This window comes from Aspergillus niger (genome assembly GCF_000002855.4).
Source record: "Aspergillus niger supercontig An10".
Classification (NCBI taxonomy): domain Eukaryota; kingdom Fungi; phylum Ascomycota; class Eurotiomycetes; order Eurotiales; family Aspergillaceae; genus Aspergillus; species Aspergillus niger.
The window spans coordinates 213,791-238,938 of record NT_166537.1 but is presented as its reverse complement, the minus strand read 5'-3'; the positions used below and the strand labels follow the sequence as shown (position 1 = coordinate 238,938).

Sequence of the window (25,148 nt, the reverse complement as noted above, 5' to 3'; positions counted from 1 at the left end):
CTTAGCAGCATTCGGATGTCCCTATCCAGTAATGCGAATACGAGCTGCCAAAATTAGGTAGAAGTGGGGAAGAAGCTAGTCAAAATAGATGTCTTAGAAAGGGACAAAGATCTAGTACTAGTTCAGAAGTTAGTCGTCATGAGGATATGAATTTAGTGGAGTATGTGATTCAGTCCATAACTGCCTTGCCCAGAGGCTATTACCTCCATTGAAACCCCAAATTGACGACTGGGTTGAACCAAAAGCCGCCTCTGGGAGCCGAGTAGTATGCTATGTTACGGGTACTATCCGCCATAACATTGTCGGTGCAACGGTTCGAAGACTAAAGGAGGAGAAACCATTCAGACGTCCTGATCTAGTATTTTTTTTTTCGTTCAGGACTTGGACCAGCCAGCCCTCTACGGTGGAAATCTCCAGTCTCTTGGATAAGCGATGTTCAACGAGTAGAATAAAGTGTCGGCCGTTCAGACTATGAAGAAATTTTATTCTATGAATCATGACACAGGATTCGACCCTGTGCTCGGTTCCATTTCGATCAGGAACCAGAACCTATATTCTATGCCACCCTTGCAAGAAATAACCAACATGATGTTGTGCATCAACATTTACCACAAATCACCAAGTCCCTTCGATTGAATATTATTATGTACAGTTCTGCCACTTGCAATACGAAGATATTCTATCCTCCAGCAATGATCAACAGCTCTCTGCGCACAACGTGTGTTGCAGCTCGCAGCGACTATAGGTATGGTTGCTATTCTTCAACCCCACAACAACATTCGAAACACATAAGACCACAGCATCTAAAAGAGGCATCATTCCATGAATAGCTGGACAAAGAGAGACCACGGTCATAAAGGACAAACTTACACTCCACAGCAAACCTCTCCAGCTTCGCCACCTCCTCGCATGCTCACTTCTGTCGATCCCGGAGCCGCTGCCTTTGATACTGGTCAGTACAGCTCAGCTTGTCACGATGGTCGATAAGGGGCAAATCATACGGGGATTTTTGTGCTAGGAGCTTCAGGAGCAGTCGGTTGCTGCATGGTCACCGTCTCCGGATCCCAGATATGGTTTTGCGGCTCTGGTGTAGGGGAGCTGCCGAATGGTGTGAGAATCCAATCGAAGAAGTTCATCTTGTTTGCTTGAGGGTCTGGTGGTAAAATGTTGGTAGAGCGTGAAGTTCGAAGGCGATGAGAACCTTATATAGTGTCGAGTAGGGATATTTTCATGTGTATAGGACCCCTGAATTTGCAGGAACCATGATAGTCATATTACTGCTGTTCTAAAGAGCCTTCTCTATCATCTGCTAGGCGCTGCCGTCTCCACAACAGATCCACTGTAAAACATATGGTGAGGATATGGTCGCAACTAGCGATCTCCTGCGAGATTGAAGGTCGGACTGGCCGATATTCGTGATTATGGAACAACCCAGAGTAGAATCCCGTCTGATTTGTGTCATAACACAACATTGACTTGTTAAGCCTATATGAATCTGTCTCACGCTTCCAATGCAATAAGCCACGAAGAACTGTAGAACCTGCAAATCCGAATTGAAAAGTGCTTGTTTCCTACAGGTAACATCAGGAGAGACATACGAGCCTTGGCTAATGGTGTGGACACAAGCACAACTTAAGTTAAGCCAAGTGCCTGAAGCCAAAAACACCCAAACCGAGGCCCAGTGATCAATTTGCACCGCTTCTTAGGAGAAGTTAAAGCTTCCAGAACTAGAACACATCCTAGAAGCAAGCTGGTTCCAATAACTTGGTCGACAAGGTGGGTCCACCCGGTGAGCAGACCCACAGTCTTTCTAAAACTAGCCTTACTGATTGGCATGTTATCGAATGCGAATGCGAATAGCCTTTTCAAGATTAGTGGTCTTACTTTTTGCACCAACTTTGAAGCTGCTACTACGTAATGCGTAATGTCTGTGCAAAAATTGATTCGTATTCCATAGACCCTGAACATCAGCCCAGTAAATTTAGGGTCATCGGGGTCCATCAGGGCTAGCATAAAATCTTCTTACTTTTACCACGTGCTACTATCCCACTGGCGCGTTCGGCCTTGGTTGGGAAGACACATTATATCAATAGTATGAAATCGCTGTTGACAGGTGACTATATAGTGCTAGCCGTTCAACATTACGGTCAATAAAGAAGCTAGTAACTCAAGAGAAACTTCTAATCGTAGTACTCTTTTGACCTACTATGGAACAGGGTTGCTATGTACGAGCAGACTGCGAAGGAAGAATGTTTAAGAATGTTTGTTTCTCTGAAGCTCGTCTCGAGCCCCAAGACCTACTATTGGTGTCGACCTTCTTTCTGCACTACTAGTTCACAGAGTGAAATCCCCTGGACACGGTGTTGACCCAGGCTGTCGTGGTACCTTCACCGGTTTGTTTACGTGGGGATTTAGACCTTGTCTCCTCAAACTTCGGAGCGTGACACAGAATCCTCGTTATAATATTAGCATCTGATGCCGTCCCATAGCAGGAATGTAAGGCTGTGCGAAATTTCGATTCCACTATTTGGTTCCTTTATCATAGCTGTCTCTCTAAATTCGGACATTGGCTTGCAAAGGGCAATGATTGATATAATAAAAAATTCTACTTATAATGGGAGACAGTTTAGGGCACTGTGCATGGAGGAGAAATTAATTATACAGGTAAAGAAATGCAAAAATCCATAAAGGCCAATCAGAGCCACGAGAGCCTCGTTGCTCGTATCATCTTCGGGATTGCTAAGTGCAACGGAAGCTCTCAGCCAAAGAGATATCACCACCAATGTATTCAATCTGGGAAGGATAGGGGCACAGGTTTCGATGGAGACCATTTCCGAGCGACGGGTATTCCACAGGCAAGGTGTCCGGGGCGGTGCCATTTTCGACCCAACGCTGAAGAGCCTTCATGACGGTGGTCGGCTGGCCGCCGAGGCCGCCGGCGCAGTGACCCAGACCCGGCGACTCGAAGAAGCGCCAGAAGTCCTGAACGTCCGGGAAGAGTGCCCGCGCCTTGTTGTAGAGATATTCGGTGCCCTTGGTGGGGATGCTGGGATCGGCCTGTTGGTTAAACGCACGGTGGGTTAGTTACTGTCCTCAGGGGTCTGGTAACATATCATTGGGAAGGGGGAGAGGATAGGGAGAGAGACGTACCATGCCATGGTGGGTTAGCAGCTTGCCTCCGTTCTTTTTGAAAGCCTGCAAGTTGGCATCATCTGCGTTCCAGGCACTACCATACTCTGAAGTGATGAGGTTGAAAAACTCCTGGTACTCCTCGTGGCTCAAACCCATGGTGTTGAAGCTGATATTCTTAGCGACAAAAAGATTAAACCATTCATCCTTGGTGGTGGCGAGCGATGAGATGTTGGTTTCCGGTTGAGCACCAAAGGTACTACCGATGTCGGACCCTGGGTTGTATCCGAACCAGAGCTGGTGGCCGTCTGTGGTGTGCGCGCCCGACCAGGCAGCCTCAGCGATGAGCGCGGCGCCCTGACTGAGTGCAATAGTATGGTTCAAGGAGTCACAGGTGAAAGTCATGTTCACGGCAGTATAGGGGTTGTAGTCACAGGCGGTCATGTTGGAGATGAGTCCATCTACCACACCATCGAGGTGGTCACAGTACTTGATGGCCTCGCTTGTAAGGAAGTCCAGTTCGCAGACAAGCGGGTTCACGTTATGCCAGATGCGCATGAGAAGAGGATAATAGAGCGAAGAAGTGAATTTGGTGAAGGATTGAGCGGGGGCTGAGGCAGCAATGCCATCGTATGCAGTGGGATAGCGCTCAGCGATCATCATTCCCTGCCGGCCTCCCTGAGAGCAACCGCTCCAGTAAGAATACTCGGGGGCACGACCGTAGAAGCTATTTATAAGGCCCTTGCCAATGATGGCTTGGTCACTGAATGCACGGGATCCAAAGTTTTCCACTGCCACCCAATCAACATTGCCCGGGCTGATGAGCGCCCATTCACGGGGTCCTGTAGTATCCTTGCCCAGTCCTGCATCGGTTGTGGTTGTAGCAAATCCTTCCCCAATTGCACCTCCCATGAAGAACTCGGACAGCACAAACCGGCCAGCAGCCCATCCACCACCTCCTGTTGCCTGCAGACGGCCGTTCCAGTTGGCCGGTTCGGGAAGCCAGGTCTCAACGGTGATGTTTTTCTCGTAGCCGGGATGAGTGTATTTCACGGTGATGTTGCAGAATTTGGCATTTTCTAGGTCAACAGTTCCTCCGTTGTAGTTGAACGAGGAAGGGATGTAATCGGTATAATTTGTGACCCAAGCGGCCGAAAGAGAAAGAATCTCAGCCCCGTAGACGACCGGGGTCTGAATGGCCGCAGGGGAGCAAATGGAAAAGTTTGACATGGCCGCTAAAGAAGGCCAGGAGCATACGAAAAGAGTGTTACAGATGCACACAATTCTCTGCATGGAAAAGTCCTTTTATTCCTCAGCATCTGACGTAGACGGGGTACAATCCATAGTCAATCTTAAGAAAGAGTCTAGGGATAGTGGAGCCCCAAGACCGAGTGGCTCTTCCCGAAATGGATGTTCGTACTCGGGCTGAACAGCAACATGCCGGCTCCACTTTAGATACCAAACTATGTTGCCCTGTGGTCGCGCCACCGGGTCTTCGAGGGGTTTAAGCTTCCAGCTACAGTGAAACCGCTTGTCATATTGCATTGACACCTGAAGTCGTCCTATTTTGACCAACTACCCATCAGTGTCCACAAACCTCTGAAGTCTCTGGCCTCCCTAATCTGCTTCGAAACACGCATTTATTCCTTCGTTTCATCTACCAGCAATGCACCTCTTCCAGTGTACATCTGCACCCTCACACTCGTATCCTGTAAGTCCTTACCTTATTTGTCCACCAAAGCCGTTACTAATGAATACTAAGTGCTCGGAACCAGAACTCTTGCCATGTTTATTGTCATCCTTGAGCAATCGTGATATACTAGATGCTCATACGATATATCTCATATGCGCACAAGAGAAATTCATGCTCTGCAGAAGGAAATACAAAGTCAGTGGCAGCTTCTCGATACAGCGCGTCTGGAGTCATGTGAATACTCTGCATTGGAACAAAGGTGCTTGGAGATACAGTTGGACCTGAAGAGGTGCCGAACGCGGTGCGAGGGGCTAAGAAGGCTACATATGGATTTGGTACAGGAGGAAGCGATATCTGTATCTAGCAAGAGGTTACAAAGTATAGTGTAAACAATTTTTTTTTTCTGATAAAGCAAGATTCAATGTTGTTGTTCGGGGCTTTAAATTTGAAATATCATACTAGTATAAAATTTCAGTTTTTCCCCAATACTGTCTGTAATTGTGTATTAGCCATATTATATGTGACTGCCACTACTGTCGAAGACGATGCTGCTTTCCTCGCTATGCCCTCTTGTTTGCAATATATACATCGACTTCGGTATCCAGATACTATAATAGAAGGAACGTGTACTGCTTCAGGACCGATCAATTCCAGGGCAAACCCCACTTCGATATAAAATCATTAGGAATCTTTCCGGACTAACAGATAAGCATCATCGTGCATGTACCCTAACCTCAGCATAAAAACCCTATATCAAGGCCGAATAATTCAGAATTTCAAATCTTCAAGAGCGAACCCCTTACCCAATGGCCAAGCTGTGCAGACAACAGTTTATTCTCGTTCATAATAAACATCTGCCCATTGCGTCCAAATGAAAAATTAGCCACGCCGCTCTTGATGTAAATCTTCCCCAACAAGACACCACCGGGCGACCAGACATTAACACCGTCCCCGCAGCCAGCGTACACATTGCCTTCCATATCGGTCTTGATCCCATCCGGGATACCGTTAGCCGCCATCGCAAAAACGCGACGGTTAGTCAGGAATGGCTGGCCGTGGTAGGTGGTGATGTCGAATGCATAGCTGGATGGTTCCATATCAGCCAAACTATAAACGTGAAATAGTATACCATGCTTTCGAGTATTTGAAAGAGTGGAAAAGGAACTATCAGGAAAGGAGGGAAAAGAACATACATAGTGGAAGGCTTAGTCGGATCCGTCGTTCCATCACCAACCGTATACGCCGTATCAGTAATATACACTACTTTCTCATCCGGAGAAAAAGCGATGCCATTCGGGCGACCAAACCCATCCGCGATGACACGCACATCCCCGGTAGTCGGGTCATAGCGATAGACTTGGTTCGGCAACTGCGGCGCAGGCCGGATGCCCTGTTCGTATCCGTACGTAGGATCAGTGAACCAGATGGAGCCGTCGCTGTGAACAACCACATCATTTAGGGAATTGAATTCCCGACCGTAAAATCCACTGATCAGGAGCTCGGATTCATATGGCGGGTCAAGGGACATCTGGAATAGACCTCCAGATTGGTTGAGTGTACCCTGACCGCAGAAGAGAATGCCGGAGTCGTGATTGACGCCTCCATTGGGCAGAGGAATGGTGGTGTTGATTATTTCTGATGTAATTGGGTTGGTGCTGAGGGACACTTTAGAGATCTTGATAGTTGACTGATTGGTCAGGGGATCGGTGAAGATGTTGCTGGTCATGAAAAGTTCGTCTGTGGATGGGATGAAGACACTTGCTTCGTGAGCGAATGGGAAGTCATTGTTCTCTAGAAGAACTTCAAGTTTTGGGGCATTGCCTGTGATGTTGAGGAATCGACTGTCGTAGTATTCGAATCCTGCGGTGGCCTGGGAGAGCTCAAGCTGCACGCCAGCGATGGACAGATTATGGGCCATGAGGACGTTGGCCACGGACGAAGGTGATGGATGCTAAGTTTCCAGATGAACAGTCGGGGATATAGAGTGTTATATGTTCACTAGTTGGTTATATCGGAGGTTTCTCGGCTGATCTGAAGCCATGGACTACGCCAAGATTGGGGATGAGCAGCCAGCAATTTCCGCTTCAAGGGATGGAGCGGGGACATTGTGGGCGATCGTCGCCGTAATCGGCCCGACACGGACCCTTCCAGCGACACATCTAGATCGTTGTTCCTAGGCGGCTTTGGAAGATTTGCCTCTTGGTAGATTCTAGTTCTATGGTTCGGGGCACAACATCTTTTATGTGTTGTGGGAAACTTGAGCAGCAGAGTTATTTCGTAGGTATCTGGCCAGAGCCCGTATAACTACACTAGCAACTAACAAGACTAAGTGGGTTTAAGGATTACACCCACCCATCATTTTTTTAAACCATATTTTAAGCATTCTGTGCTGATGTATCAAGTCCGCCGCTCTTGAATAGCCCGGCTGTCTGTCTATCCACAGCGCTGGCAGCCAGTCACTACCCTTCAAATCCGTATCGATGCCTTCTGCGGCAAGAAGTGTTTTCACAATCTCCAGGTGTTCGTGAAACGCTGCTTTTGTTAGGGGTGTTCCAGAGTTTGGGTCTGCCCCCGCTGCAAGTAAAATCTTCACCGCCTCCAGACTACCGCAGTTAGCTGCTAGCGCCAATGGCGTCCATCCATCCTGGGTTTTGACATTAACATTCACACCCGCAGCAAGAAGTAATTTGAGGTGTTGGACATTGTCCTGACGAACTCGTGATAGGTATGCCAACGGAGTCCATCCTTCACGATCGGCAATGTGTGGATTTGCTCCTGCTTCTAATAGAAGCCTAAATATCTTCGGATGTCCCTCCACGGCTGCCCTCGCAAGGGGGGTCTGTCCTCGGCCATTCCCGATATCAGGCATGGCGCCTGCAGAAAGTAGAGCTTCAACCACTACTTCCGCCTTACAATTAACCGCATTCAAAAGGGGTGTGCCTCCATATCCATCACTGCTGTTGTCTCTGATGTCAAGTCCTGCTCCTGCAGCAATAAGCGCTTTGACTATTTTCACATCATATCCATAATTCGAAGCCTGAGTGAGTGCTGTCGTCCCATCAGTAGTTTGGACGTCAAGATCTGCACCTTTAGCAATAAGGAAGCTAAGAACCTCCAAGCCTCTATGCAGTACAGAGTGAAAAAGTGGTGTTTGTCCCCAGTTATCTCCCATATTGATTTCTGCGCCTGCAGCAACAAGCGCTTCAACCACTTTCGCATTTCCGGATCCAACAGCGTGTATGAGTACTGTCTCTCCAAAGTTATCTGCAATGTGAACATCTGCACCTATAGCCAGAAGTGTTTCAACAATTTTGAGCTTTCCGTATTCCGCAGCATATATGAGGGCAGTTGCACCGTCATTATCTCGGATGTGAATGCCTGCACCTGCAGCAAGAAGCGCTTCGACGAGTTCCAGATTTCCAGATTTCGCGCCATACATGAGTGCCGTCGCTCCCATTTCGTCTCGAGTATGGATATTTGCACCTGCGGTAATAAGCATCTTGACGATTGCCGCATAGCCATAGTTTGCGGAGATGGACAGCGGTGTCTCTCGGGAATTCGCTAGAGAATTGGGGTTCACCTTTCCCGTGCCGAGCAGTAGTGAAACTACTTGCTTTCTTCCAGCCCCTGCTGCTCTGGACAATGGAGTAAATCCGTCAGAGTCTCTAAGATCTGGGTCAATTCCCTGGGTAGCAAGCAGGAATTCGACTACCTGTTGCAGACCACGTATTATCGCCCATGACAGGATGGTCCAGCCATGACTATTCTGGGAATGAGGATCGACACCTTCAGTATTGAGTAATAACATCACTATTTTCTCATACCTTCCTGCTGCTGCTCTGATGGCCGGGGTGTCTCCCCAGCTGTCTCGATGACCTGGATTCACCCGCTTGGTGGCAAGCAACAACTTGACTACCTCTAGATGCCCGTATTGTGCTGCAATGCATAATGGTGTTCCACCCCAATGGTCCTGCTCGTCGGGGTTGACATCCTTCATGTTGAGTAGCATTTTCACAATCCCTTCATATCCGTTTGCCGCTGCGTGCCAAAGCGGGGTCCTCCCATGCACACTAAAGTTAAGGTTGACTCCCTTCGTAGATAGTATGATTCTGATCACAGCCTCATGTCTCAGCTTAGTTGCTAGCAATAGAGCGAATCCCGCAACATCCAATGATTCTGGCGTGCGAGCTATCGCTAGTGACAATCGGGCTGTTGTCTCTCGTTCATTCTCCGCAGCCCATTTTATTGCGTAACCCATACGATAATACATATCCCACTGATAAAGCAAGGTGTTGGTGCATCGATAGAGCCGCCGACTTGTTTTTGCAAGGTTGTTCCGATCTTTTGCGGTATTTAGGCAGTCTGCGATGCACTGCAGGACCTCACCAGGTAGTTCGCCTAGCATTATGAATGAGTTCGTTTGTTGAGCTGATGTCGGGTTGGGAATAGTAAGACGTGATATGATATTAGATATTGTGAGGGAAATGAGATACCTGAAGTCATATAAATAGACAGCAGTTACTTACGATCCTATCAACTGGTATACACTAGGTAAACTCTGACTGCCATGTCGCCAAAGAAACCCACTAGTGGTAAGCCAACTGGCTTCTCGATATGCGGACCATTCCACTTCTCTGGTTGCTGTCATTAGCAAAAAAGACAGATCTTGCATGGCATTCTCCGATGTGTACATGACCCTCTGGGAAGTACAAATTCAAATGAAGGTGAAAATACCGAGATATGGTTCATTAAAGGGTACAAAAAAAGAGGGCGGGTAGAGTGGAGAGCGAACCCCAATCTAGTGGCAAGTGCCTTCCTTGACAAACTATTTGGACTCGGATTTCCGACAACCATTGCTATTATGACAGTCTCAAATTGGATAAGATACAAAGGGTTTCAACCATATAGACATATTCCCCGCCATAGCGATGGTACCTACCATAGAGACTCGTAAAGAGTATTTTGTTGAGCTACTCCGTTTTTTTCACACAGCCTTTATGACGATGAATCAAGGGATCCTTGACTTTTGGGGGAAAGGGTCTTGTTAAGAGCCCCACAAAGCATTCTCATAAAGAACCTCTCAACTGTATTATCGCTCATATTCTTCGACGATGAGATGTCTTCCCGGCGGTCCTTTATCAATTTTAAATTTTCCAGGACTTCGTTGTCCTCCTACAAAATCCTAAATCATCTCCATGGTGCTTTGTTTGCGGACTACCGCTAGATAGGCTGGGTAGGAAGATGATATTGCGGGCCTGTGGATGTGTCGAGTGCTAAATGGAGCCTACCATAGAACAAATGAAAATATCCATCGTCTCTTTTGAAATCATTAATGTTAGGTGTAATCGCACTTATATCCTCATCGTTTAGGCCGTTCACATTGGGAAGACCGTAACACAAACCGAAGAGAACGTTCTCCTACATGACTAAGACTATAAACATAATTTCGTTACTTACATCACTACTAGGACGTAATAGACCTTGCTAAGCATTTAGGTGTGCAGATGCTGCCTGATCGGATGACGCGTCGCGACCTTTTTAAGGCTCTAAGCACTGCGGATGTGGGTACTGGGACACTCCATCGTGGCCTTATCTAGCTAGTACAATAAATGCCCGGCGATAGCGCTTGTTGATGTTAGTGCATAATGAGCGAGGAGCCCGCACACTGCCCGTGAGCAATAGTTCGTAATTCAATATCCAGCGCGATGAAATTTGACCAGAGTTCCCAGTCACTGGATTGGTTAAATCAATCGGTGTTGCTCGCTTTGCCGTAGAGGTTCGTTCTAACCTCTTCTTTTCTTCTACATCAGTATTCCGGGTAAGCATGCGCCTACTTGGATGAGCCTCCAGTGAGTCATCCAGATATGACAGATGGCGGATTTAGTACTGATTACGGGTGGGGCCATGAATATCATGGCTCCCTGAAATGAGAAAACCATGTCATCGCTACGAGCCTCGAGACCTATTAAAGGATTATTGGGGAAAATGGTCAAATATTTATATCTTTACAAGGTCATATCTTTGTATTATGTTATGTTGTAGGAGAGTTTGTCATGTTCCGTTCCGCTGAAGCACTCTTTCCAAGGTCATCGAAGGACACCAAAACCTCCCCAATTCTTGACTGATTTCTTCGTTCGTTCGCGCACCACTAACAAGTCATTATCGCTGCCAACCATGCGATTCAAAACCTGGCCCTTCCTCATTGCTGAACTGGTGCAATTTACTGCAGCCGCCAACATCACCGTTCTCCTTCCGCCCGGAAATCGCACACTTGATACACACGGAGTCGATGAGTTCCTGTTGCAGTGCATGATGATGGCATGTGGGACAATGGATATTGCGGCGGAGGACACAGACGAGGATAACGAGGATCATATGGCCAGTGTTTACGCGTCCATTGTGACGTACGACTGGCTCGTCGATCGAGGTGCTCGGGGTTTACGTGCGATTGGTACCAGGCCAGCTAAGACCCTGGAGGATATTTTCGTTCGCGATGAGGAGGAGACCGATGTAAGTTCGGGACTAAAAAACGAGTTTATTCATTTGCGTTTACAACTGACTGTGAAATACAGGAGTAATATGCACCATTCAGCCTCTACTCCGGCGCGATACACGGATCTTTCGAGTTCAGGGAGAAATCCAAATCGCATTCTAGTGGCACCATATGATATCCAGTTTAACCCCAAAACACCCATGTCGAACTGTGAGGGCTTAACAAATCTGGTGTAAAGCTTCTATTGTAATATCTGGCTAGCAAGGTGTTCCAGTGCTAGAACTGTGCTACGGGTGTATATACATTGTCTCCTAATGTCTGCCGAATTAGCTGGCTCGAAAAGACTACTATCCATATTGAAAACATTTTTGATATGCCTGCTGTTTGTATACCCTGCACTAGGGATCAAAACCGGTAGCTTTTATCAATTTCGAAAGTCACGTATTTGTCGCGCAGGTTAGTATTGCATTGTTCAATCCATCTGCATGTTTGGCGGGCAATTTTGAACATTAAAGTAGTATCGGATAATTCGACCATAGACCAGAAACGAGTCAGTCAACCCTATTTTGTAGGCGACTCCCGGCAAAGGGCTTTGCCACTCCAGGAACTGGGACGCCAAGGTTCCCCGATCTTGACTCCAACCCCAACTCCACATTTGCCGTTGCGGGGAACCGAAAGTTGGGGTAGGAATCATCGTCTACCATCTAACCGAGCTTACGCCCGACATTTTGGTCGTTCGAGACTTCCGACCGGTATTCATTTTCTTTTTCTCCTTATAGACTCCATGTACGGCATATAATAGACCTAGATTAGAGCGGAAATGGGCATACAGAATGAGGGACTAGAAGCTCCAAACGAGCTGTCCAACGAGCATGACGAACACCTCCAGCCACCAACCGAGGCTAGTTCAGAGACACAGCCGATGCCCAACGGAGGACTGGAAGGTTGGCTCAGTGTACTGGCGGGCTTCTGCGTCTTTGTCAACTCCTGGTACCTACACCCATCACTAATCCCCAAACACAGTCCTAACATCCAGCAGGGGCCTTATCAGCTGCTATGGCGCTTTCCAGGAATTCTACCAAACCGTCCTCCTCCCGGACGAATCACCTTCCACGATCTCCTGGATCGGTAGTATCCAAGCCACCCTGATCGTGATGGTCGGTATGGTGACCGGCCCCCTAGTGGACTCAGGCTACCTCCGACCCTTGATCGTCAGCGGATCCTTCCTAGTCGTGTTCGGGATGATGATGCTCAGCCTAGCAACAGAATACTACCAGGTTCTTCTGGCACAGGGCTTCTGCGTCGGAATAGGTGGTGGCATCACCTATATCCCAGCAATGGTAGTCATCTCCTCGCATTTCACCACCAAGCGCCCCATCGCCATCGGCTGCGCTTCTATCGGATCCAGCGTCGGTAGCGTCATATTTCCAATCCTCTTCCGCCAAGTCCAACCCATCATCAACTTCGCCTGGAGCGTCCGCTGCATCGCATTCATTAACCTCTTCCTCGCCCTCATTACCTGCGCTATCCTTTGCCGTCGACCAGGCAAGAAAACCCGCACGAGAAGCCTCATCGAACTCAAAGCCTTGACTCACCTCCCCTTCATGCTTCTCTCACTCTCTATGACCTGCGTCATGCTCGCTTACTACGTCCCTATCTTCTACATCGCCACCTACGCCCGCTCCGCTCTCAACACCCCCACCAGTCTCTCCTTCTACCTCGTCTCCATCACAAACGGCGCCTCCGCCTTCGGCCGCACAGTACCTTACTTCCTCGCCTCGGGAGGCACCCGCATCAAGCCCATCTTCATCCTGATCGCCTTCGTCGCGGCAGCCGCAGTAGCCATGTTCACCTGGATCGCGACGACAAACACAGCGGGATTCATCGTCTGGGCCTGTTACTGGGGTTTTGTGAGCGGGGTGCTGGTCACAGCTCCGACTTCCATTGTCGCCCATAAAGCATTCTGTCCTGACAGTGACTTCCTCGGGACGAGAATGGGCATGATGTGGGGGATTAGTTCGTTTGGGTCGTTGGTGGGCACGCCTGTTGCAGGGGCGTTGGTGAACTTGGAAACGGCGGACTTTGTTCGTGCGCAGGTGTTTTCGGGTTGCTTGATGGTTGGGGCGGTCGTGTTGCAGGTTTGGCCGGTTGTTTGTGTGGTTAGAGTGGATAGAGGGGTGGGGAAGGTGCAATAGTATAGATGCATTGGTTGGAAATTAGATGCTATGGTAGTTTACTAGTGATAATCAATATATTGAGCCTAGAGCATGATATCCCTATCATCTATTAACTCGATGCCTCGGAGTTCGCTGGTCGTGGGTTTATCCTTATCCGTCGCTATCTAACCTACATCTGTATCCTTGTCCATGCAGACGCAATTAATCTAAGCAAATGCATGGATGTCCAACATCACAATCATAGGGTAACACTAATCCAGGGTATAGCATCACTGGCATAGCATTACGCTTCACATTCCTCATCAGGATACTGATCTGAATCTAGATTTCTATTTACCCAGTCCGGTTCCAGTAGCACCTACAGATGCATATGCAAATGCAGGCATCAAGACCAACCCACCCCGAAAACAAATTACCCCAATACATCAACGTTACCCAATCGATGAGTTTTCCGAAGAGGGCGAAATCAAGCTTTCAGGACAAGGGTTTTTGGAATGCCCTACCCGACACAGCCTACTATATTATTGCTTTTGTTGCAGTTGTAGTAAGGATGTAGGCAGGGAAGAACATGGTGCTCCACGAAATGATTTCCCGTGAGGATCGGGAATCCGGTGGTGTCCGGATGAGCTATGGTTGTGTTTGTCTGTTGTGTGATGTGTGGATATTTCATGAACCGGTTAGTGGGTGGGTAAGTTGTGCCTACCGCGGACTTAATCAGGAATACTCTACGGATTAAGCTGGTTGAATAGGTGGGTCTGGACAGGCGGGTTGTGTGGGATGTGGAGTACTAGTCTGAACGGAGTGAGGCCGAGGATTTGCCGATATGTTCACTGGCTTGCATTATGCTGTGCATGGACGTTATGCGATTTATGAAATATATGCAGTCATCTACGCTAATTGTGATCATGTTGCCTCAATTAATTGCAATTCGAGCAATAACTAAATAACGACCCTAGGATAGGTCACAAGCTAGGGCCTAAATAGCTGTCCTGCAGATACCAAGATAAGAAGAATGACAAAGGCATAGTCAACCTCAGCCTACTAAACTAATATCCCAAGCACATCACAGCACGCTTAGAAAGTAAGAGTCTGACCGGCAGTGCCGACGACAGCAGCCTTAACGTTGGCGGAGCCAAGAAGGGTGTAGTCATAAGGCATGGAAGTCAGGGTACCCTCCTCGGCAGTGTTCTCAGAATCACCGAAGTCGTTGTCGTTGGAGACGGCGTAGCCATCGTCGGTGGAGTAGAGAGCCTTCTTGGAGTCGACGAACTGGTTGGACTCGACGAGCAGCTGGGCGCCGTCACGGGTGTTGATGCCGTCGCTGACGTCCAGGTAGTAGCTGTTGTAGACGTGGCCGGTACCGAAGCGGAAAGAGGGAGCGCGGGAGTTGATGTTGTACCAGTAGTTGTTGGCGTAGGTGACGGTGAGGTGGCCGCTGTCCTCGTCCTCGTTGCTGTCGGAGTGGCCGACCAGGGAGGCCTTCCAGTGGTCGTGGATGAAGGTGTTGGAGACGGTCACGTAGTCGGAGCCGTGGGTAATCTAGTAGTTGTTAGTGAGTGGGAACCCTTTTGGTATGATGCTGGTGGTGGGTGGCATACGTCAATCAGACCGTCGTAGTAGTCCTTGTCGTGGTCACGGTCGGAGGAGACATCGCAGTGGTCGATCCAGACGTTGTTGGAGTACTCTGCTTGAATTAGCATATGGTAGGGTGTGCAGGATGAGTGGGTGTCACGTACGGACACCAATGGCATCGCCGTTGTCAGCAAGGACCTTGGAGACTCCGAGGTTACGGATGATAACGTTCTCCTTCTCCTTGACGAGACTGTTGCATGTAAGCTTAATTCAGCTCCCTCTTGTTGGGACGTGCTTACACTCCGAATCCCTCGAGGATGGCGTTGGCGTCCTTGCCGATGATGGAGGTGTTGCTGCCAATCTTGACCTGGTCGGCGGTCTGCTTGATGGTACCGTCGACGTAGACGACCTTGGCGTCATCGCCGGAGACAGCGGAGGTGAAGGCAGCGTAGGACGAGACGGTAGTGGTAGTACCGCCGGCACCACCGGTGGTGCCGCCGTTCAGGCTAGCATAGCCGAACGCAGCCTGCCAATGTCAATATCTGTGGGGTTCTTCACAGGGAGGGTGCTTACGTCGCTGACGGTTGCGCGCTTGGCATGGGTAGAAGTGGCAGTAGGAGCAGCCAGGACCTGTCCAGACAGGAGACCGGCGGCGGCAACGATCCACTTGAAGTTGGTCATTGTAACTAGGAGAGAGAAAGAATGGAAAGGTAGTTGGGGATGAGAGAAAGGAAAGACGATGTGAGAGGCTTGTTCTGGGATATGGTTCAGGTCTCTACCTGCTCCCTTTATATAGACGGGTCGGCAGCATCGTGAGCTCCAAGACTAGTCTTAAATCACTTTAAGCACCAGGACTGTCTCCAGGCTTGGCTGGTACCTTCATAGGTGGACTTTCAATCAACATAGCAACCGTGACGAGGTGAAGCCGCAGGTTCTTTGGATGCGACTGCCAAGATGCCGGTCAAGCCCCGTACGGATGAAGCTGGATCGCACCACTCGCATAACAGGGAGGGAGCATCGTGAGAAAAGACGTTGTCCAGAGGTGGATATTATGCTGGGAGATGAATTCCACCAACGGCACTTGGCGTTTCAGCGATGCTGCCAAGAGAGCTAAAGTCTGGGTCCATCGTGGCTGTGCGGTGGAACTGTCCGTGCCATTCACGACTAGTGTCCGCTCAGGAACACCGGCTGCGATGCTTGGCGCGTCTGGACATGGCCCCCGGAAGATTCTGAGTGGTGTACGAGTCATTTTGCGGGAGCCGAAGGAGCAAAATAACTTGGCAAGAATAATCAATCAGGGGTTAATCCTCCACAGTGGCACGGTTCCGTGGAGTGCGGGATAGGTTATGTCCAGCACTGATGGGGTTCCTTCGGAGACAGCAATGCTGTCAATGTTAACATCGTCATTGTACTTGTACAGGGATAGGAAGAAGTCATTCTATCCATTTTAGAGTTCCGTGTGAGAGGGCTCAGGGAGGTATAGCTGCTACCAGAGTATGATCACGTTTGTAGTCATCAGCTCACCATGGAAGCGTAAGAGCCACGGTTCAGCAGAAACAAGAAGGCCAAGCACCGGTCGTTCTCGGCAATGGAGTGCCTCCATTTCTACCTTCGGATGGCTCCGTTTCATCCGTTCCTTTGCTGCCCATTTTTGTCACGATTTAAGCGCCGTCTTCAGATGATTGATGGCAAGGGAGCTCCAGTTGCTTGGCTGTTCTTGAGTGACTCTGATTCTCCACCTATGGTAGATATGTGAAGCAGCTAATATATCATGTGCGCGGTCTAGGTGTGTCGATTGGGCTTTTCTTCATTAGTGACAGGTCGTCGGCAATGCAGGAGGCGACGATGATGTGCAGGTCTATGACCCCATCTTTTTGGATAGTTGACATCACGGCGGTTGAGGACCCTTGCTGAATTCTTCCACCACTGGACTAGACGTACTATATTCGATGCAGTCATTTCGCATAACAGCTGAAGTGGTGAAGACTAGCGATGTTTTTGATAGATTGTGGACCTGGAGAGCACACCGCTAGAATGGTAAGGGGTGTTGGGATGATAGCATTACCGAGATTAAGCACCCGTATCCATGACGGTACATCCTCACGAACTGCATTTTCCGAACCCTTAGCTTTCTTCTTAGATTATCTAGTGAGTAGAAACTAGCCCTGTTTGCTATGTGTAGGCCGTTAACTATCTTGGCCAGTAAGAAGTTTTTCACACAATCCCACTCACCTGCGCACTTGACCAAAATTCCTCCCTTCAGAAGGCCGTTAGAAAATACAAACACTTCAACATCATGTTCCTTCATCCTCTTCCCAGTGTATGTGATTTAGCCATGTATACAACCAGCACGATCACGCCATCTGCACCCGCAGTAAACCATCAGCTTATTACTCAGCGCCAACAATGGCATCCGTCCAATTCCCCTCACTTCCCCTCACCACATCAACATCACCAACTTCGCCAATGCCATCACAATGTCCGACTTCACCTCCGTCCCCATCATCGACTTCCAGCGTCTCCAAGACCCAGAAACAAAAGCTGAAACCCTCGCTCAACTCCGCGACGCCATCTTCCTCGTAGGATTCTTATATCTCACGAACCATGGACTGGAAGTAAGCAGCCGACCACCACCAGCACCCAATCACCTACTAAAAGAACAACCACTGCAGTCCCTCACCAAACGCGCGCACGCCGCACTCCCAGACCTCATCTCCCTCCCACCCGAAACCAAAGAACAAACCAACATGATCAACTCGCCCTCCTTCCTAGGCTATACGCGTCTCGGAGCCGAAACCACCGCCCTCAAAACCGACATGCGAGAAGTATTTCCCCCTCCCATTTCCTTCTCTACTCACACACGACATATACCCTAACATACCGCAATCCAACGCAGCAATTCGACTTCGGCACCCCCAATCTCCCACCTTACTCCTCCAATCCATCAACACCAATCTGGTCCCGCCTCGAAGGCCAAAACCAGTACCCTACACCAGCCACCAAATCCCTCGTAGAAAAATACATAACATCCTTCATCCCCCTAAGCAACACCTTCCTCCAGTACGTCGCCGAGTCCCTCTCCCTCCCGCCGACAACCTTCGACACGTACAGGGGCGCAATGGACAGACTGAAGTTCATCAAGTATCCGCCTCAACCTTCTTCCTCCTCTGGGGAAGAGAAATCCCAAGGCGTAGGCCCACATAAAGACTCAACGGGCTTATTCACCTTCCTCTCTCAGGATACAACAGGTGGGTTACAGGTCCTTAATAAACGCGGTGACTGGATTGATGTCCCCCCACTGGAGGATGAGGGGGCGTTGGTGGTGAATATTCAGCAGGGGTTTGAGGCGATTACTGGGGGTGTTTGCAGTGCGACGGTGCATAGGGTTGTTGTATGTCTTCTCTTTTCCCTTGTTTTCTTGTTTACATACTTCGGGTAAAAGTGGGATGTTGATGGAAGTGCAGGCACCGAAGAATACAACGAGATACAGTATCCCCTTCTTCATGGGGATACGGATGGACTTGACGTTGTCGAATCTGCGCGAGTCGGCGAGACATATTGTTGAGAAGGTCCCTGCGGGGAAGTGGTCCGATGAGGATGAGATGAAGCGCAGGGCGGAGGATGTGCCGAGTGAGTTTCTTTCGGAAAAGTTTGCATGTGTAGGTTCCCCTCAACCCATCCCTCTAACATTGCAGCACGGGGATACCTATTAATATACCTTGGGTGTAGTTCGGCGAAGCCTACCTCCGCAACCGAATCATCAGCCACCCTGACGTCGGGAAGAAATGGTATCCGGAGCTGTATGAGCGGTACTCTAATGATCCTTTTTATTTGCATTAACCCACTTCCTTCCTCCTTCTTATAATGTCCTTATCATCACATGTGAACATCCCTACTATGTAACTTACAGCTTAGCCGCCGCCGGAGGCAGAATATTATACTTAACCACCTTAACCGTCGTCCATCCCTCCAACGCCTCTTCTCCCATATCCCGTCCGAACCCACTCTCTTTCACTCCTCCGAACGGCGCATTCGCCGCTAGCATTGACCATGCGTTCACAGTAACCTGACCGGATTCGATCCCCGCAGTGACGCGATGCGCGCGGTTCACATCATTAGTGAAGATAGCGGAGCTGAGTCCGTGCGCGGAATCATTGGCCAACGCGATGGCTTCCTCCTCGGTGTCGAAGGGGGCAATGCACTGCTTTCGTTAGTACCCCCATCCACAGTGGTCATGTATCAAAGGGAATAGAAGGAAATCATACAGCAACCGGCCCAAAAATCTCCTCCCTCATCATCTTCTCCCCCTGTCCGACATCCGCAAACGCCGTATTCTGCACGAAATACCCCTTCTCCCCGATCCTCTCCCCCCCAAACAACACCCTCACTCCCCTCTTCTTCCCCTCCTCCACATACCCCAAGATCTTCTGCAGCTGCGCCGCACTAGACACCGGCCCCTTCGTCGTCTTCTCGTCCAACGCATCCCCGATCACGGGCTTCTCCTCCCGAGATAACCGCGCATACTCTTCCAGGAACTTATCGTAAATGCCCCGCTGGACATAGATCCTCGACCCTGCCGCGCAGATCTGTCCGTTATTCGCCGTGATCCCGATGCGCGTCCACAGTAACGCGTTGGCTAGATCGCAGTCTGAGAATACGATTGAGGGGCCTTTACCTCCCAGCTCGAGGGAGATTTGCTTCAGGTTACTAGATGCCGAGGCGTGGAGGATGGCGCGGCCGGCGACAGTGGAGCCCGTGAATGAGAGTTTGCGGATATCGGGATGCGAGGAGAGAGCATTGCCAGCTTTAGGCCCGTCGCCGAGGAGGATGGCTACTGTGCCGGCGGGGAAGCCTGCTTCGCGGATTAAGAGGGCGAGCTTTAGGGCAGACAGCGGGGTTAGTTCGGAGGGTTTGATGATCAGGCAGTTTCCTGTTGCGAGGGCCGGGGCGAGTTTCCAGATTGTTATCATTCTGTGGAATTGGGTTGTCAGTTGGGTTGATGGTCTGCGTATGGGGGGGTACGGGGAGGGCATACAGAGGCGCATTCCAGGGTACAATGGCGGCACAGACACCCAATGGCTCGCGGAAAGTGTACCCCACTCCGCCGTCGGGGAGATGCAGCGTCTTGCCGTCGATCTTGTCGGCCCAGCCGGCATAGTAGCGAAGGGTGGAGATGGATTGGGGCATGCTCATGTTCATGCTGTCGGTGTAGAGGAGCCCACCCTCCAGGGCTTCAAGGGATGCCAAGTCCTCCGCGTCGCGCTCGATCAGATCGGCGAGTTTGTGCAGGAGGGTGCCGCGGATGGCGCCCGGGGTGGCTTTCCATGCGGGGAGGGCTTGTGTGGCGCAGTGCACGGCGCGGTCGACGTCCGCTGGGCTGGCGGAGGAGACGGTTGCGAGTGGGGTGCCGGTGGAAGGGTTCTCGATGGTCAGGGTCTCGGTGGTGGAGGCCGGGGTGAATTCATTGTTGATGAAGAGGGTGGTGGGGACTGGTGGTGTTAGGAGAGGGGTGTATTGAAATGAAGGTGGGGGTTAGGGTATAGTACCTTGGATTTGGCGGCCTTTGACGCCGGTGAGAGTGACGGTAGCCATTGCTATGTTGGTTTGCTTTTTGTATACGCTTGTCTGGGAAAAGCAATGCATCCCACTCTGACTATAAGTATAACCGAACTGACTTCCGATGATTCCGTCCGCCGGAACCATTCCGAGAAGTGATGCGGGGAATTCACGAGAATGGCAAGTGACAGGTTGATCGCAATTGATAAGTTAGTGTTCAGTAGTCATCGTGTTCGGTAAAAGTTAGGGTCCCGATTGCCGCGGAATCACAGAGACGTCGTGAAGTCTGTCTGCCGTGTGGCTGATGTGGTGGCACCCACGCAGTAGCTTACCCCATAAGGCTTATCGGTGCGGATATGGGGGGGTGTCGCAGGATGACTCGTATTGCAGGCCATTATTGGTGGGTCAGCTCGTGAGCCAGCTTCCATCAGCCTGACTCCCCGTGCAGACATATCAGCCATGGCTTAGATCTTGCACATGGTGACAGTCCGTCTGTCCTTCCCATCGGCTTGGTTTCCATGTAACATGCTTCGTCTGACACAGAGGAGATTAAGCTAATTGCAACTACTGCTGCAAGAACAGGGATTTATTCTGATGCCTAGATGCTGCATGAAGAATGGGGTACCCTGTGCCGTCCGATATATATAGTTCATGCTTGATGCCCACTACACTGCCACGATGACAGGCTGCAATTATTCCCACTCGGTAGACGTACCAGTAGATGTCACTGTCTATATAGTTAGACGATATCCAATTGAAGTCACCATCATGTACTACTACCTACTACTCCTGCAAATTGTTATCTCCCCGACCACCAGCTACACCGTCGACCAACTCTGGTCCCTCACCACCCACTTCTGGGACAACTTCCTCTACCCAGCCAACACCGCCCATATCAACCCCAACGACACCTCCATCTTCTCCGACAATGTACTCCCCTCCCCTTCCCCTATATATCAACCATCATCCATCCTTTTGCATAAATTATCTAAGTAGTGATAGGTCCAAGGACGCGTCGACGTGACCCGCACCTTCACCAACCGCGACCTCAACAACGAATACATCTTCGGTCTCTTCTCTCAACCCACTCACCCCAGCATCTTCGGCGTCCCCATCGCCTACAACATCACCCAATTTGCAGCGACACAAAACACCGTCGCCTCGACTGTCGTCCTCACCTTCAACATCAGCACCTTCGACCTGGTCATTCCGGGGGTAATCACCGCCTGGTTCGAATTCAATTCCGTTGGCCAAGTCACCCAGTACGACGCCGTTTTCCGATGGCTAGACTGGTTATTTGTGCAGATTCTCCAAGCCGCAGGACGCAAGTTCCACACGAGGAATGAAGCGGAGACTCGTGCCAAGGTGGCGGATCTGTTCGCTAGGACGATATGTCACACCGAAGAGGAGTATTGTCTAGGTAGGAATCGGCAGTATGCTTCGGCGCAGGACTGCTATGTGTTTCTGACACAGAAAATCCGCTTTGGGCAGCCGTATGAGATGGGAAGGAATACGCTGCTGTGTCGGGAGGTGCATGATAATATGGTCCGGTTGAATCCTAATGTGCATTGTGCGCATATTGGCCCGTCCGGAGGGGATTATTGTGTCGATGATCAGAGCTACGAGGAGGTCGTGTTGGAGAGGTATTTTCGGGCTTCGTGGGTGGCGGATAACTTGGCCCCGATAAATGTGTGGGTGTGGCAGAATGGAAGTGGAAGTGGGAGCGAAAGCAGAACGGTCTAATTTATAAGGATGGCTAACGAAGCACAACCAGAAGGGAAAATGCCAAGAGGGAGTAAAGAACAAAAAAGAAGGAAGCTAACTATTTACTTATTTGACGTGCCAGAAGGACAACGCAACGGCCATGAAGAACTTGAGACCTCCGATGATCCACAGAGCTGCCCAGATGTTGCCCGTGGCTTTGCTGATGCCTCCACCGGCAATGGCGCCCAACAGGGTCAGGATGAAGGCGATGACACGACGGTCGCGCTTCTCATTGCGCAGCAGGAACAGCTTGGGATCCATCATCAGATCGCACAGCAAACTGGTGATCACCACGGTCGGCACTTCGTTGTAGCCCAGCACACGACTGGCGACGGTCTGGCCCGCGGACTGCATACTGAGCAGGACGATGACGGCCTCTTGGCTCCAGTGGGTGATGTAGGTGGAGGAGTGGGCGTCGGCTAGGTCACCGGCGATGACATGGCTTTGAGAGAGGGCAGCTGCGATGATGACAAGCACGACCTGCAGTAGAAAACAGGCGACCAGAGTGCCGCGCCGTTTGGGACCGAGAAAGTTGTTGATGCGGGAGAAGATGAAGCTGCCGATCGCATAACAGCCGATGGCCGTCAAGGATCGCGCCCAGTCGTACGGTCGGCTATCCTGCTTCGAGGCACCCAAACCCACGAAAATGGTGTTTCCCGTTTGCATGGAAACGAAAGTGTTGTAGGCTGTGGGGAAAGTGTAAGTAAGCTTCCATTATGAATGATGGGGATTTTATGGAGATTGTGATGGGGTAAGAGAAAGAAAGGAAAGGTGTGGAGGAAAGGGTAGAGTGGAGAGAGTGAGACTCACCATTGTACATGGTGCTGTCCAGCAACCCCGAGCAGAAACAACAGGCGAGCAATAAGATATCGGCATATTTGACATTGATCTCAGCCCTAACATAGCTAACCATCGGGCTAGCACCTTTACTGTCCTCCATGGTTTCAACGTTGGAACTTAGGCTGCTGCACTTTGGGGGTGTGGTATGGAAGAAACAGAGAAAGAATGGGCCCAAGCAGATGCAGGGATGCAACAGCAGCAGAAAAAAAGAAAAATCAGAAAGTTTCTATCTTTCTCTCTCTGACCTTTTTTTCTGACTTTTTTTTTCTCTTTCAAACAGCGCGATCGGAGCAGGAAAAGAAGCGGGAAAAGGCAGGCTGACAGACGCGTGGAAATGAAGAGCTCGCCAGCTTTAAGACAACCGCGGCCGTGGGCCCGCGTGGGCCGCAGACCCTCTTCTTCTCCTCCAGAGCAAAAACCTTCACAAACCTTTTTTCTTTTTCATTCCAAGATACCAAGGCCAGGCCGCAATCCCTTTTCTCCTAAAAACCCCCAAACTTCTACCGATCGCCCAGAGGGGCCAAGCCGGGCGAATCCGGAGCCGCTGTCGGGCTTGGGCTGATTCCCTACAGCACTAGACTCAGTCTAGTGCTATCGGAGTGACTCGAAGTGACAAGCTAGCCTCTCTATCCGCCGTCGCTTTCGTCTCTAGCCAAGTCAGCCACGACTATCATTGCCTGTCTTTCCTTTTCCCTCTCGGACTCTGCTGGTCGTCTTCCCCTCTCCCTGTCCCATTCCTCCAATCTAACTAGCTAACTAGACTGCTTACTACCTTAAACTCCCCCCCCAAACTGGGTCTCCGCCCCGCCAATCGGCTGACTTGCGCCTCACCACGCACGCACTCTCTCTCTTCCCCTACCCTCACGCCCTTCCTCACCCATTCCCTTCTCACTCCCCTCCCTTCCCCCCCCCCTATACTCCTCCCGGTCTAGTCCGATCCTACCTATCTATCGATCAACCCTCTGCCAATCTGCACCTCCAATAGTCGTGGCGGTTTATTTTTCCTCTCTGCATCCGATCTGCTAGGCTGAGGACTGTCGGACTGCTTGCTGTCGGACCCGCGTCGTCCGTTTCACCATGCGGCACCATCCAGCCGGGTCCGAAATGTTCCTCAGCTCTCCTCTTCCCCTGCCTTTGCTGTATTCCTCATGGGTTACACACCGGGGCCTGATCACCGCACTGACCGGAGAGTAATTCATTCTAGTCCATGAGCACATTTCTAGGCGACATGCGGAGTGACAAGACCAAGAAAACTACCTAAGAAATCACTAGACGTGCGCAAGAGCCAACCGCGCAGCCTGAAGCAGTCACCAGCAAACTGGGGCTGGACTCGAGACTATCGCCTCCAGTATTAATTTTCTGTTCCCCCCAGGTTGCCAAGATACTTGGCTCTGCAGCATGCAGCAACAGAGACGCACTTAATGTCGGCGATGAGAGTCCGCACTGCAGCTGCTGCCCTGGTCCGTCTGGGCCATCTGGGTCTTGTCTCTCCATCGGCTTCTCCGTCGGCTGGTCAGCCATGCACTATTACCTATCTCATCATCACTGACCATCATCACCCCCTCTCTCACCTCATCCGCGATAAGTCCCGGAAGCCAATGCACTCCGGTTTCTCCGCCATTCAGCAGGCGTGCTAGAACCCGCCCTGCCGCCGGCAGCAACACCTAACAGTGACTCCGTGGATGGGATGCCGTTTAACTTCCGGCGCATCAGCCGAGCCCTGGCAGTCTATCGGTGCAGATCTGCTCCCTCGGCCAAGCGCCAATAACGTCCGATTCATCCCATTCCTCGTCCAGCTGGCGAACTCCGGAGGTTGATTGCTCGCTCGCTCTCAGTTGGCCACCAAACTTACTCGTCCCCCTCCTTCACCCTCCCTCCTCTGCCAATGCTACAGAGTACTTGGCTAGGCTACTATCTTCTCAGC

At 50.4% G+C, this 25,148-nt stretch overlaps 10 protein-coding genes across 10 annotated transcripts; 3 read left to right on the top strand and 7 right to left on the bottom strand.

Moving 5' to 3' along the window:
• Positions 1-696: 696 nt before the first annotated feature.
• On the bottom strand, positions 697-1,136 carry An10g00920 (uncharacterized protein; the record flags this gene model as incomplete). Its single annotated transcript, XM_059749969.1, has 3 exons — positions 697-739; positions 871-941; positions 1,002-1,136. The coding sequence occupies 3 exons, from the start codon at positions 1,134-1,136 to the stop codon at positions 697-699; spliced, it is 249 nt and encodes an 82-aa protein (XP_059601510.1).
• A 1,603-nt stretch (positions 1,137-2,739) lies between these two features.
• An10g00910 (uncharacterized protein) lies at positions 2,740-4,359 on the bottom strand (the record flags this gene model as incomplete). The annotated part of the gene is made up of 2 exons (XM_001402445.1): positions 2,740-3,057; positions 3,151-4,359. 2 exons carry the CDS (start codon positions 4,357-4,359, stop codon positions 2,740-2,742), a joined length of 1,527 nt encoding a protein of 508 aa, XP_001402482.1.
• Positions 4,360-5,598: 1,239 nt separating this feature from the next.
• On the bottom strand, positions 5,599-6,740 carry An10g00900 (uncharacterized protein; the record flags this gene model as incomplete). Its single annotated transcript, XM_001402444.1, has 2 exons — positions 5,599-5,905; positions 6,016-6,740. 2 exons carry the CDS (start codon positions 6,738-6,740, stop codon positions 5,599-5,601), a joined length of 1,032 nt encoding a protein of 343 aa, XP_001402481.1.
• A 417-nt stretch (positions 6,741-7,157) lies between these two features.
• Positions 7,158-10,314, bottom strand: An10g00890 (uncharacterized protein; the record flags this gene model as incomplete). Its single annotated transcript, XM_059749968.1, has 4 exons — positions 7,158-9,315; positions 9,349-9,521; positions 9,762-9,792; positions 10,280-10,314. 4 exons carry the CDS (start codon positions 10,312-10,314, stop codon positions 7,158-7,160), a joined length of 2,397 nt encoding a protein of 798 aa, XP_059601509.1.
• A 445-nt stretch (positions 10,315-10,759) lies between these two features.
• An10g00880 (uncharacterized protein) lies at positions 10,760-13,510 on the top strand (the record flags this gene model as incomplete). The annotated part of the gene is made up of 6 exons (XM_001402442.3): positions 10,760-10,834; positions 10,865-11,525; positions 11,577-11,771; positions 11,860-11,998; positions 12,129-12,305; positions 12,355-13,510. The coding sequence occupies 6 exons, from the start codon at positions 10,760-10,762 to the stop codon at positions 13,508-13,510; spliced, it is 2,403 nt and encodes an 800-aa protein (XP_001402479.3).
• Positions 13,511-14,566: 1,056 nt separating this feature from the next.
• plyA (pectate lyase plyA-Aspergillus niger) lies at positions 14,567-15,745 on the bottom strand (the record flags this gene model as incomplete). The annotated part of the gene is made up of 5 exons (XM_001402441.1): positions 14,567-15,031; positions 15,091-15,176; positions 15,229-15,314; positions 15,364-15,590; positions 15,638-15,745. 5 exons carry the CDS (start codon positions 15,743-15,745, stop codon positions 14,567-14,569), a joined length of 972 nt encoding a protein of 323 aa, XP_001402478.1.
• A 1,796-nt stretch (positions 15,746-17,541) lies between these two features.
• On the top strand, positions 17,542-18,837 carry An10g00860 (uncharacterized protein; the record flags this gene model as incomplete). Its single annotated transcript, XM_059749967.1, has 5 exons — positions 17,542-17,679; positions 17,737-17,889; positions 17,961-18,455; positions 18,529-18,694; positions 18,794-18,837. The coding sequence occupies 5 exons, from the start codon at positions 17,542-17,544 to the stop codon at positions 18,835-18,837; spliced, it is 996 nt and encodes a 331-aa protein (XP_059601508.1).
• A 131-nt stretch (positions 18,838-18,968) lies between these two features.
• Positions 18,969-20,656, bottom strand: An10g00850 (uncharacterized protein; the record flags this gene model as incomplete). The annotated part of the gene is made up of 4 exons (XM_001402439.1): positions 18,969-19,265; positions 19,330-20,035; positions 20,100-20,553; positions 20,611-20,656. The coding sequence occupies 4 exons, from the start codon at positions 20,654-20,656 to the stop codon at positions 18,969-18,971; spliced, it is 1,503 nt and encodes a 500-aa protein (XP_001402476.1).
• A 732-nt stretch (positions 20,657-21,388) lies between these two features.
• An10g00840 (uncharacterized protein) lies at positions 21,389-22,363 on the top strand (the record flags this gene model as incomplete). The annotated part of the gene is made up of 2 exons (XM_001402438.1): positions 21,389-21,550; positions 21,623-22,363. The coding sequence occupies 2 exons, from the start codon at positions 21,389-21,391 to the stop codon at positions 22,361-22,363; spliced, it is 903 nt and encodes a 300-aa protein (XP_001402475.1).
• Positions 22,364-22,450: 87 nt separating this feature from the next.
• Positions 22,451-23,324, bottom strand: An10g00830 (uncharacterized protein; the record flags this gene model as incomplete). Its single annotated transcript, XM_001402437.3, has 2 exons — positions 22,451-23,070; positions 23,195-23,324. The coding sequence occupies 2 exons, from the start codon at positions 23,322-23,324 to the stop codon at positions 22,451-22,453; spliced, it is 750 nt and encodes a 249-aa protein (XP_001402474.1).
• Positions 23,325-25,148: the final 1,824 nt, after the last annotated feature.